The sequence below is a fragment of the Zalophus californianus genome, chromosome 2, assembly GCF_009762305.2.
Source record: "Zalophus californianus isolate mZalCal1 chromosome 2, mZalCal1.pri.v2, whole genome shotgun sequence".
NCBI lineage: Eukaryota > Metazoa > Chordata > Mammalia > Carnivora > Otariidae > Zalophus > Zalophus californianus.
In genome coordinates this window covers 62,626,445-62,640,332 of record NC_045596.1, presented here as the reverse complement: position 1 = coordinate 62,640,332, position 13,888 = coordinate 62,626,445, and the positions used below count along the sequence as shown (strand labels likewise).

Below are 13,888 nucleotides of genomic sequence, written 5' to 3'. Positions count from 1 at the left end.
CTTACCGAATGCCATGTAGCTACTAATTACAGAGCCAGGACCCAAACCAAGACCTCTATCACTCAGTCATTTCCACTCCGACATTTTTTGCCACCTAGATGATGTAAGCACCAATTTCTTGCCAACCACAGTTCTGGGTTCTTTCACAAGTATTCTCTCAGTTAATCCTCACATCAACCCTATGAGGATTACAATCCTCATTATATAGAAGATGAAATTGAGACTCGGCTGTATAAAATATCATACTTGAGGCCACACAGTGGGTATGTAGCAGTACCAGGATTCAGACTCCAAAGCCTAGATCTTTCTACTGTGTCATACTATATAGTAGTGAAGTGAACACTCCACATTTTTAATTATCCCTAAATTTATTTTCTTTCTTTCAAGTGTGTTAAAATTTAGTGTCTCATAATTTATTTTGTCAGCATTTGTGAGCTAAAGTATTCCAAGTAGGAAAATTTCAACACTTAATATTTTTGATCTAGGGAAGAAGAATGAATAGCTTTGGGCAACTCTTCCAATCACAAGTGCTTATGGCAACAATAACAGCAGCTAACCTTCATTAAGTGTCGTAGGTCACAAGCACAGAGCTAAGTGCTTCATGTTGATCTCCTTTAGCTTTTACAACAACCCTGTGAAGTAAATAGTTCATCTCCATTTTACAGATATAAAAACTGAGGTTAAGAATCCATCCATCTACCCCTAGGGAAAAACCTAACAAAGGAGAAATGTTTACTTGTGGTGATGCCAAAAGAAAGTTAAATTCTTTTTACTCAATATAGTGAAGATAAGTGAAAATATTGAAATAAAAAATTTATTTTTCTCTTCACACTCAATGCCCCTGTCACAGGTAAACATATGAACTAGGTGGTTTCCTCCCGATAGATTCTTGATTTAACATCGTCATGCTCTCTTTCACAAGGGCTGACTTTAGACAAAGTCCTGAGAGTCCAGGGGTGCAGGGGTATTGTGGGGTAAGAAACACACCCCAAAACAGATTATTGTTTCTCAAGGTATAGGACCTTCCTGGGTATTCTGACTCCCTTCTGTTAATTTTTGACCTGAGGAATGGAAAAAAGAGAAAAGTAGGGAAGGCAGTGTTAAAGAAAGGAGGAGAGGGATAGCTGAATCAGTACATAACTGAGAGATGGCCACACAAGGCTTAGAACCAAATTACAAGTCCATACAGCTGTCAAAGTTGAGAGACACAACACAATGTTGGGTGTGTACGTGTGTGCATGTGTGTATGTGTGTGTAAAATAAAGCATATATAGATTTTTAAGATGGAAAGACTGCCTCCAAACATTTCTTCCATCATGTGGTGGATCTAATACACACCAGGGTAGGAGAGCCTCAGTTAAATGGGAAGGGGTTAGCCAGGGACAGCTGGCTTTTGCAGGAGGTCAGGACAGAGACTGGCAGAGACAACTGCATGGCAGGTGCTGCAGAGAGGGGGTGGGCATATAGAACTGAAGGTGAAATAAGCCAGTTGTGTTCACAGACAACAGGCAGACTGACTTGGCTGAGAGAAACAGGCTGCTCAGTGAGTCAGAACCAGGTCTGAATGCTCTCTCCTTCTAGCACTGACCACCTGTATAACTTCTGGACAAGCGACTTAGACTTTCTGAGCCTCAGTTTCCTTATCTGTAAAGACAACACCTATTTCCTGGGATTGTGGACAGTATGAAATACATAGTAGGTGCTTAATAACTGCTCCCTTCCTCTTTTTGTTGTTCTTGGTTGGTAAAGAGAAATTTTGTCATGGCAGAAAAGCACATGCCAGGCCCGGCACCTGGGCGTCCTCCCCACATTATCTGCTTTACTCTACAAAAAGCCCTCACGAGAGGCTTTATCTGTCACCATTTCACAAAGGAGGTGCTAGAGACTCAGAAAGGTTATGTAACTAGCTCTAGGTCACGGAGCTGGTTTGTAGCAGAGGAGGAAGAATCAAAACAAGGTCTGTCGGTGACAAACATCATGAATGCTCCACTATATCCGACAGCTTCCCCGGCAAGAAGGGATGAGACTGGAGAGGTATCAGTGGGAGAAATCCTCACAAGACAGGCTGGGAGTTAGCAGCTAACAGCCAGTACCTAGATCCGTGTTCTCATTTGCTAGATACATTTTATGGAAATTCTTCTGGGTAAAGCTGATGCTTTGCTGTTTTCTACCGGACCCACTCTCCACTTCTGGTTACTCACCTGAGAAATGGATGAAGTTCAAGAACTTCACATCCCTTACCCCAGTTTTCTCACCTATGATATGGAGAATTCAGACTACATGATCTCTGAAGTCACTCCTAGCTCTAAAATGTGTGTGGGTACAATTTACAGGGTTTAGAACAGGGACATCCCACCATCATCCTCAGAGACAAGCCCCCCCGCGCCCGTGAAGGCTCTTACCATAGAAACCCTCTCACCTAAAGGGTTGTTCAATCAGAAAATCCCAGAATAGTCTCAATGTTCTTAAACTCTCTATTTTAATTCAAAATACAAAAACATACATTCATTCAATTTCATTCAACGCCTTTCTCCAAGACCAGATCAGGTGGAGAGAGAACAGCAATTAATTATGCAGACAATTAACTATGTCCACAATGCAACATCTACGATATCCAGTTTGAAGCTCCTTAAAATGGAAAAAAAAACTTAAAACGGTTGCAAATAAATCCAAATGCAGACTCTCTCGAGTTCTGTGTTTTTCCCCAATCTTTTATAGTTGTTCCTCTTACACTTAATTTGACAGCAAATTTTTAGTGACTCACCTCTACGGAGTCTTTTTAAAGTATTCACCATAGTTTCCTTAGAAACAAGAACGTTATTTCTTTTCACATTCACATTTCGGCAGTTTAATTAACTATAAGTCAGGTTCTGTCATTCCTCTGCGGTAGCTCCTCCAGGGGCGGTGTCCCTGACCGAGGGGACAAGCTCAAGTCCATCCAAGGCTCCTACGCACCTCTCTGACCTCATCCTGCTCCTGGATCATGCACTGCAGCCACTCTGACTGCCGTGCACTTCTTCAAATGGCTAAGCAAGCTCCTCCTTCAGACTTTACCATTGCTCTTCCCCTTCCCTGGAATTCTATTTCCCTGGACATCCAGGGAGACTAGCTCTTAGAATGGCCACTTTCAGGTCTTTGCTCAAATATTACCTTCTCAGGGAGGCCGTCCCTATCACCCTATTTGCAGGAGCCACCCTCATTCTCTATTCAGTATTTTCTATCTCCCCACTCCCCTACTGTTTTCTTCCATAGCACTTACCTGACATTCTATATATTTTACTCATTAGAATTCAAGCTTCATGAGGGCAAGGATTTCGTCTGTTTGTTCACTGATGCATTCCCGGTGCCTAGAATCCCACAGTTGTCCACAGTTGTTACTCTAATAAACACTTGTTTAATAACCTTTATTATTGTAATAAATGTATTATCTTTCTAACTGAATTGCATAATTACAATAATAAGTACATGAGGCCTGAGGAGGTTTAGGAACACACATGGCTGAGTCTTGGTAAGCAAAGAAGCCAACTGGTGGGGAGGAGGGGTGTGCTGGGGCGCTATCGCACAAGCTACAAGCCCCGAGCAGCCATAGTCCTGGAAGGAGCCAAGGCATGGAACTGAGGAGAGCAAGGGCACCTGTTAAGTGCAAACTGACCAGACTCTCTCCTTGAACTGGATGGCACTGCCCTCTCCAAGTACTTGATGCTTTCATATTCGAATGCACAGTAACACAGAGCAACACCAAATATAGAAGACAGACGAGCCACTTTCCTTCAGATACAGGGAGAACAATGGAAAGACAGGTTGGCTTGTTCTGGTCGATCCCTTAATGGTCAATTTACCTTTAACAAATCTCTTAAAACCTCTCTCATCCTTGGTTCTTCATTAAAAGGGGGGGGGAGTATAAAATAATATGCGGTCTGCTTATTTCACTCATCTATTATATCGGATAGATCAACAGCTATGAAAATATATTTACAAATTATGAAGCACTGTATACAGTAAGCAATTCTCCTTGTATCCACCTGGATAACTGACTTGTCTATAATATATACAACAGTTCCCCAAAACTGGTGATGTATTTTATAGCACTTTGATTTTTAAATGATTCCGAAAATGTATTAAAGAAGAAACACAAGGAAAAGTAGGCTTTGAAGGGCATGGAATGAGAAAGAAAAGGAAAATAGCCTTCTCCTGATTCTTTAATGGAAAAATATGAGGGGAAAAAAAACATAAATCTCCAGAGCAGTAGCTATATTACATAAAGTTCAGAATCAAAAATATTACTGTGAACATCTACAATTACCTAGACTGTTGGATATTTCAGATATTTCTCATCTATTTCAACACCACGAGGATAATCCAAGATGACTTATTAATATCGTACATGTTAATAGCAGGTTGTGATGTAAATGAGCAAACCCTCTCCAACCATTTCAGTCCTATTTTTATTATAGCATTTATTAAACCAAAATAAAAAAGTGGTGAAGAATGACTTGTCACACCATTTATTAGAGTTGATGGAGTGTAGACAGTCTTTTCAATAAGGCTTTAACACACTGTTATGCACCCTAGTACATTACTAATGAAAAGAAATGCATGAGACTTGCACAGCTTTTCCCCCAAGTCACGATGACATTAAATTCAAAATCAACTCTACCCTACAAGGCAAAAGTTCAGAGATAAAATGTTAATTTGCTTGTTATTTACCAAAACTTAAAGTCATAATTCAAAGCAACAGTCAGGAATCCTCCACATTATACTCAATTTAATAATTGTACTTTTTTTTTTTTTGGAGGGGGAGGTTCAAAGGAAGAAGCAAATGCAACGAAAAGATAAACAAAGTGTGCCCTGGTTCATATCTGACAGGAGAATGGGATCTAATTTTCTTTCTGATTGAAAGAACACAAAGGACAGCCATGGAATGCAAACTGTGTTGGATGTTTGAACTTCTTTTCCAATACCTGAGTATTCGAATGGAACTAATTCACTCTGGAAAAGGTATTAAGTAATTGAGCATGATTGTGCCAAGATGAGGGATAATCCTCACAAACTGTGAAGGAAAATAAACATATTTTTACAACGATAGGGTCACCTCACTCACTCAGCAGCCTCAATCAAGCATTTTACATTCGAAAGAAATAAACCAAACATATGAAGGATGACCTACCGCCAACAAGGAACCCTGATAGACACAGGCACCTGTGGGGAAAAACAAAACAAGAATTAAAAGGAATGCAAAATAGACCAACAGGCACCGCTCCAGCAGATTTCGGCTAAAACTCCCATCTACATGCATCATAGTCAGCAAATTGTGCTTTTTCCAAAATATGAAAAGCTTGAGCATCCTGCCCCTGGGGAAATAACCCCATACAACACAACAAACGCTTCTTGGATACACACAAGGGAAAGCATCATTAAAACTTAATTGAATTTTAAAATAAATGTATTTATAATGGCATGCTATGTATACAGGGTATATTTTTCTATATGATAAATCATCAGAGCCTCCCTCATCTAGTCGCAATTTACTTATCCAGGCTTCTCTGCCACTCTTTGTTTACACAAATTCTCCAGTCTGACCCAAAAGGCCAACTTAGGATCTGGTGATAGTACTTCCATATCTCCATGCCTTTGCTCATTTTTGTTTTCTGCAGAAGACACAGTGGGTCTATTCAAGTTCCTTAAATTTGATCCCATCTCCTTCATGAAATTTTCTAGCCCACGGGATTATGCCCTTTCTCCTTTGCCTTCATAGCACTCCGTACATGCATCATACATTGGTGAATTCATTCTTGTGTACTTCCTTACAGCACCCTTGCTAAGCATGTGGAACTCTTGCATCTACCCCATTACGGTGTCTATATATACTCTTGGGAGAGGGACTGCTTCTCCTTCTTTGGCTTCCCTAACTCTTCACATAGTAGGCATCCACTTAGGTATCTGGATGATTATCTATTTCTTGCCTTTCACACAGTATGTTCCTCTTTAGTGATATTACATTTTATAGAGAGAAGTGCAGACTGTAGTTACTTGGAAAGAACTCTTCTGTCGAGCTCTTAAACTCCAATACTCTTTTCACCCTCTTTTCACTCAATTTTGCTTTCTAATAGGCTGGTTATGAATTGATACATCTTCATATTTTCCATTCGTTAAGTATCAAATAAAAAACAGACCATTTGCTTTGAAATGGAAAAGAAGGTTAAATGTGAATGGGACAGCCTATATTTTCTGAATAACTAGCATGTCATAAAATAAATCTTTCCAAGTGTTGTATTTGAAAACAATGTACAATTGCAATCCCAATTTTAAAAAACAAACACATTCTCAACCAATCTTTGAACTGCACAACAGGTGGTTTTTTTTAACCTAGAAACATGTGGGTAGTGTGCTAACAGCTACTCTCTCAGAAACTGAACCTACAAAACAGATTAGAATAACATACACATGCCACCGCAGAAGCACATCCTGACAATAGGCCACACTTGGTGTCCAAAGAGGGAAGGACACATTTTACTACAGTGCTTGGCCTCCAAAAGATCACTCCTGAAATCTCAAAAATATTAACTTCTCAGGAAAGGACCAGTCTGCCTTATCCACCAAAAACAGAATCAAAAACAATCTTCAAAGAAATGAGATGGCTATTTACACTTGGGGTCTGAATCAAAGATCTCTATGAGCAAATTTATTGGAATGACTTTTGCGCCCTTGACATTCAAACAAGAATAACTTGAGATAAAACCTTGGCAGAAAATTCTTCTTAACTCACTTATATCTCTTCGAGAAATAAAGACTTAGTATTTCAGTCCATGGCATGTCATAAGAGAGATATGTATGTATATATAAGTATATATAATAATCATATATGATATATATGTATATACATATAGAGATCAAATAAATATATATCAACAAAATTAGATTTCTAAATTACTTAAATGGACATATTTAATTACTTCTGATGTTTAAAAAAACAAAGAGCATCACTGAGGTACAATTTAACAAAACTGAAACTTTAGAATAAACAAACAAAATGTAACCTTTAGAATAAGACCATCCTCAAAGCATTTTACTGCCCTCCTCCCTAGCACTGTCTTCCAAAAGCCAATTATCTTTTCAAAGTCCCAAAAGGAATGAAGTTGCTTAAGAAATATCCAACTACAGTTAGCCTGGTGATGGGTATTAAAGAGGGCACGTACTGCATGGAGCACTGGGTATTATACGCAAACAATGAACCATGGAACACTACATCAAAAACTAATGATGTAATGTATGGTGACTAATATAACATAATAAAATAAAAATTAATTAAAAAAAAAGAAATATCCAACTACCCACTCAAAACCCATGCCTGGAAAGTTAGATAGATGTTATAAGCCCACCGTAACATACAAAAATGAAGCAGCATTGAGTGTGGCACCACATGCACACTTGGTTAAGCCAAGCATCTGCTAGAGACTCAAATCAAAATGGTATGTAACTGCTGATAAATTCCATCATTAAGAAAAGGAAATAACTCAATTTGGGTCGCTGTCTGATGTACAATTCCAAAAGAAATAAGCTTTGCCCTCGGAGGGCTTTCCTAAAATGGAACAGCTCAACCCGGAAGGTAGCTGCACAAATGAATCTCCACTAACACGGCTTCCAAAAGCTAGCTCATTTCTACTCTCCTGAGAAAATACAGCATTCCAGTGTGATGCCCGGTCCTATCAAACATTTATCACCACCCAATGCCAGATGCGGTCCCCCAAAGCAAGCATATTTCTCCCACACTAGCCCACTTCTCACACCCACTGGCAGATGAAGTTAGGAGGTCTGTTGGCAGGGGGTGCTGGGTGCGGCTTCTGGTTCTGCCCCAGAGCAGAGGCCTTTTCACCAACTGATCGACTCATGTAACATGGAAAACATGGAGAGAGAGTTACTCTCTCCACTCATTGCTTTTTTTTCTAAAACAGTACAGCTATATCAGAGGTTTAGATTTACACCTTTATTTGCGCTTTAAAGGAAACTCCAGCTCAAGGTGAATTCTGACAGATGGTGAGGATCTGGAAAAAGAAACAGGGCTTCTTCAAGAGAAAACAGGAAAAATAAAAGACAACACAAGCTAGGATTCTCTGGCCACGAACTTTGCCAGTTTTAAGGCATAGAATACAACTGAGATACTGGGTAATTTAAATTCCAACATTCTATGAGAAAAGTGTAGAAAGTTTTGCAGGGTGAAGCGATCACACACAGTGCTGAGAAGGAAGCCCAGATCCTCAGATCTTCTTGCATGTGGCTGACTCCAGTCTTGCAGGTCACATAGGTAAAATGTTACTTCAAGTTCATGTAAATAAGTAAATGTCTATTTTTAAGCCCTTTTTCACATCATCATATGCTCTTTCATGAGATACTTAATTAAAATCTAAAGTTTTCAGAGAAAATATGAAATCTAATTTGCACCAGTACTCACATCCAGAAATTATTCACTACAGAAACCATACCTGGTAAACTGAGTAAATTAGAGAAGTTAAATCCAAGAGCCAGAAAACATCAGGCCCATTAGTTCAAAGACAGAGTGGTATATATGGCCATAAGATATGAAGAGATTTGGAGAACATGGTATCACAAAAATATGACTCATTAGGAATAAGCAGCCACAAGTTAGCATTTAAATGTTCAAGCTTTATGTTGTGTTATAATTCAGCATACGGCTTGTATACCGTGGAATAGTTAAAATAGAATCGTTTTCTGGACTGACAAGACAGCTCATGTCCTGATTATTGTAAACCAGGATTCAGATCAATTAATAGAGTACTTAAAATGAAAATGGGCCAACTGTTTTTGAACTATTGTAAGATTTGGCACACAACTCCAACTTTGCCATGTGGTGTTCTCCTCCCTTCTCCTGAGCCATGTGGTGGAAGGTATTTATGACTACTTGTGTCTGAGTGAAATTGAGGGATACTACCACTCGAGTCCATAACAATGAATGCAGATGGCTCTGGCCTCACTAAACAATGTACATGTAGGATCTAATCCTTAGAGGAGAAGAGAAATGGAAATAGCCTGTGACAATACACCTCTTTATTTTCACCAGCAGGTAGTTACAAAAGCCAAAAGTGCAATTATTCAATATTGGGAAACCCACCAAGGACCAGTGTTCACATATCCCTACCTCTATTTTACTGATATTAACAATTACTGGGGATGCAAACTTCTTCAGGACACGTAGTATGCTTTTTTAATATTTGTATCCCCCCTACCAGACATAAGCATATACATAAGCTCTCAGTAAAGATTTGTGGAATGAAAGAATGAAGAGATAGGCTATTTTCCCCAGCCAATGTCTTCTCCTTATTCACTTTGGTTTTTAAAGATTAGATCTTACACAGAAGGAACTCTCCAGCCAAGAGTAGAACCAAATATGCTGATCTACCCATAAATAAAACACATTGTCTACCAAATGATCTTTTCCAACATATTCTGTTAATGCAAATATGCTGATCTACCCATAAATAAAACACATTGTCTACCAAATGATCTTTTCCAACATATTCTGTTAATGGCATTCATTTACAGGAAAAGTCTGGAAGATTGTGGGATTGACTAAGCCACATGGGGAGGTATAGGACACAGACTAGAACTCAATTCTCTCAACCTCCAGTTCGATAATCTTTTCCTATCTCCAAGCCACCATGTTCTATCTAGGGTGACTTCACAGGATATCCACGGGTGAACACAATTCAAAATGTGCTTCTCCAGAAAATGTCATGGCAAAGCTGGTCTGATTCAGAAAGCAGTCATGTTTGCTAGAAGTTTCTCTGTGACTTCTTGATTCCATTAAGTTCTCAAATCATTGTGGTTTGTCAGCTCAGCAATATAAGACAGTATAAAATAACACTGCCAATGATTTGCTTGTAAAAATTCATTTTTCTTTTAATAACTAATGTAAAATTCAGAACCAGAAAGTTGCAACTGACCACAAATAAGGCAGCAAATGTTGATCTTTTTCCCTATGCTGGACAATTAGCAAAGCATCTTAGAGCTATCACCTAGCCAGCCGGCTTCTGCATTTGGTAAATGACGGAACCACAGGCCAAAGAAGTTACGTGGTTCATTCAAGGTCATACAGCAGTTTATAATAGAGGCCAGTGTAAGCTTAATTCAAAAGACTGTGATTAGGCAATACTCATTCATCTGACCATATTTTTTTTTAGCACCTAGTATGTACTAGGAGGTGATGTGGAAATGTAAAAATAATTAGGAGCCATCCTAAGCCCTCAGTGAGCACACAGCTACATGAGGAAGATGGAAACTGCACCTTTAACCAGGTAACTGCATAATTATTAACTGGTGTTCTAGAAGCATGTATGAGATGCTCTCTGAGCACTAAGAAGAAAACACAAATTCTGCCATGGCTTGGTCAGCAAAAGTATCACACTGTATGTCACACCATGAGAAGCACACATGTAAATACTTCTCTTCCATTTTTAAAAATCATTGCCAAGACTAATAATAAAAACTTGAGGAAATCTGTAAGATCCTTTTAAGCTCTCCAACTTCAGTGCCCTTATTTTTAAGAGAAAAAGAAAACCCCAACAGAACCAAATCAAAGGTCTCATCAGATGACAGCTGATTTTTTTGGCTGTGGGCCTGATATTTAATTAACTTAATTAAATGAGATAATGTATGTAAAGTGCTTGGCACAGCAGAAGCCAAATAACGTGCTCAATAAATGTCCACATTCATTCATTCATTCTTAGATAAGGACCACTCTGAGTCGGATGGAAACTCTCAGACATCTATCAATCCAACTTGTGAAATGATTCTAGAATGTCCTAAAGGTGGGGTGAAACAGTAAGAAGCAAAGTTCCTAAAGAATCTTTGGAGGAATAGCGCCCCTGGCGTCCTGCCCTCCTCCTCCGCTACCAAAAGACTGGACGTTCTTAAACTTTGCCCATTGTACCAACCAGTCTTCCAAAGAGCGAACCCTGCAGGCTCTTAATAATAATGGCTTTTGTAATTTCAAGAGATTTGGTTCTTAAAAACTGCACCATTCCAACTGCCCCCTGGTGAGCTATCCGGGAGAGAGAGCACGTTTTCCGCGTTGCTGGGATGATTCTAAATAAGAAACTGCCACCACCAAGTGAAAACATAATGTTTCTAAGTCTCAAATTCAGATTTAGGTGGCCTGGGTTAACTCTCCCATCTGATTTATCATTATAATTAAGCCCTATAAGTTTTATTTTGTTAAGTGTGCACACACGCGCACATACAATACAGACCTATTTCTACAGGTTATGACCCATTTGGAGAAGGCTGCACAGGCCCCAGACGTGCTTTTCCTATGGGAAGTGCTTAACATACTTCCCGGGAGGATGCGGGCAGGCGGTACCTTTAGCCACGGTAAAGTCCCCAGGACTGTGCGCGGACTCCCAAGGCCACGCCACTTTCTCCAGGGAAACTAGCAAGGAAACGGCAGCTGCTCTGACGGCTGGAGGTCGATCCAAGGCAGGGCTTTGTCCTCCGCCTGGCCTCCCGCCGCCCCCAGCCCCGCGCCCTGGCTCTGCACCTTCAAGCCGCCCCAAGCCCGCAGCAGGGCGAACGCGCCCCGCCCCGCGCCCGCCGCAGCTGCGGCTCTGATTTGCCGCGGAGCAGGTGAACTCTTCTTCCCGCAGCTGGATGAATAATGAATGGAGTCGGGAGGGGAAGCCGAGAGCCCAGCACGGTGGATCGAGCCTTCTTCTTCCCTGCCCCCCCCCCCCGGCTCCCTTCCCCCTCCCTAAGCACTGGCTAAAGGACTTCGCTGACTCCTCGGAGCAGGTGGGAGCCCACAGAGCCTCGCATCCCGGGGCCAGCCATCCCCTGACCCCCAAACTCTTAATTTAGTTATTGATTCATTTATTTGTCTGAACCCAGGCTGTTTTTGCTATCATGGCGACAATTCCCACCGTCTCCTTTCTCTCCCTCAGCTCGGGGTTTTACACACAGGTTGGAGCCCTGGAGGAAAACCGGGAATGAGGGCGAAGTAAGAGAATGAAGCTAAACTCTTATTAATCACTTTTTTTTTTTTCTAAGGAAGCAGGCAGGCTCTTGCCTCTCCATACTGGAGAGGCTCTTCTCAGTGCATTTGAATTGTCTACGTCCAGAACGCGCTCTAACCGTCTAAGTATAAAATCTTTAGGAGACTTTACAGGGAGACTTACTGGGGCGGGGGGGAGGGAGAGTGGCTAGGGTTTTAAGGTGCCGGATTTTATGTTTCATAGGAGCGGAGGTATTTTTACCCAGGTAAGAGCAATTGTCCGCTCCTCGCCTACGCTTCACGTAGTCGCTTTCCGTTGGGGGCAGCGGGGAAGTGGAGAAAAAAAGAGAATCCAATCTCAGAGATGCCACCTCAATTGGCCACCCACCCACCCAAATGCACTTAGGGCAGAGAGGGAGGCGGGAGACAAGCTTGTGATCGGAATGCAAAACAATCAGGAGTAGGAATCTCAGAAAAAGCCCACTCCAGCTCCACTCCCACTCACCCACCAACCCCCGAAAAAACTTCCACCCGACCCACAATACCATAAACCCGCTTGGCTTTTTAAACAGCACGATCACGATCTCTCTCTCTCTCTCTCTCTCTCTCTCTCTCTCTCTCTCTCTCTCTCTCTCTCTCTCTCTCTCTCTCTCTCTCACACACACACACACACACACACACACCAGGAAAAAAAAAAGGCACCGCTCTCTCACCTTCGGAACGATGAGGCAATGTTGCAAATCCCGCTAATGCTAGAGCCACCCCGAGCCACACTTTGAAGGCACCCATTGCCGCTTCGACACCCACACTGGAAGAGCCCAGCCTTCAGCATCCAAGAACCAGCTCCCGCCTCAAACACCGGCTCCGGCGCCCCGGGCCGGCGCGCACGGAGAGCTAGGTTTGGCGGGCGGGTGCCTCCGGGGAAATGCAGCGCTGAACCGGCCCCGAGCGACACTCTTCAGCAGCTCCGAGGCGCCGGGCAGGGCGGAGGATTCAATTCACTCACTGCCGGGGCGGAGAGCGCGCAGCTCTCCAGCGAAGGAGGTCGCCAATGTGGGTTGAGCTTGGGAGAATGAAAGAGGAGGCAGAGCGCAGTTCTCCGCGGTAGACTCGCGGGAAAGTTCCCGTCACCGGCCGATCGGACCTCCCAGCATTTCCCTCAGACTGGACCCCTCCGCTCCAGGGTCCCCGACCGTGGAGATCCCCGCGCAGGTTGGTGTGGAGCAGCTTTTTAAAGTTCGCTTGACACTCTACGTCGGCGCTGCGTCGGAAGAGGGGGTCGCCAGGAGCCCAGAAAGACCCACCCACCCCTTCGCTGGGCCACCCGACTCGGCGGACCTCAGCCCCCGGCGGCCGCTCGCAGGAAACTTTGTGCAGCCCTGCGGGCGGCTCCTGGGACTCCGCGGCGCTGCAGCCGCACGGCGCCGCCTGGGGCTGCGCTCGCTGTCGCAGACTGTTCGAAAGCTTCCGCGGAAGGAACGGGGGGTGGCGACGCGGGAGGGCGCTGCTGCTACTTTTCTTGCCTCCGCCCCTCTCCCGGGTGAGTAGGGCTGCGGGGGCGCGGCTTGCTCCACGCCGACTGCCACCTCCGCGCCCGTCCACCCGGAGCTGGTCTGCAGGGCTGAGGCGTGATTACGGGAGTGCAGGAGGAGCCATAATTTTAAATGCACGGAGGAAAGAGCTAGAGGGGCTGGAAAGGATCCCGAACTCAATGCTACTAGGACGAGAGAGCTCGGATACGCACAAAATAAGGCCCCCTCTGGATCCCAGCGTTTAAAGGACACAGGCTCCGCCTTCCTCGCCTCCTTCCTCTCTCCTTTGCTCGGTGAAAATGGACCCAGAGACTCGGCGCTTTGGCAAAGATTCCAGAGAGTCACGTGGGGAAGG

The 13,888-nt window shown here is 42.9% G+C and overlaps 1 protein-coding gene across 1 annotated transcript in view; it reads right to left on the bottom strand.

Annotated features, from left to right (window-relative positions):
- The window catches only part of FRAS1 (Fraser extracellular matrix complex subunit 1), a 403,423-nt gene extending 389,969 nt beyond the window's left edge, over positions 1-13,454 (bottom strand). The window contains 2 exon segments of the mRNA XM_027599032.2: positions 5,168-5,199; positions 12,715-13,454. Of these exon segments, the coding sequence (XP_027454833.1) occupies positions 5,168-5,199; positions 12,715-12,790 (108 nt within the window). The 5' untranslated portion in view covers positions 12,791-13,454.
- Between the last annotated feature and the right edge of the window lie 434 nt (positions 13,455-13,888).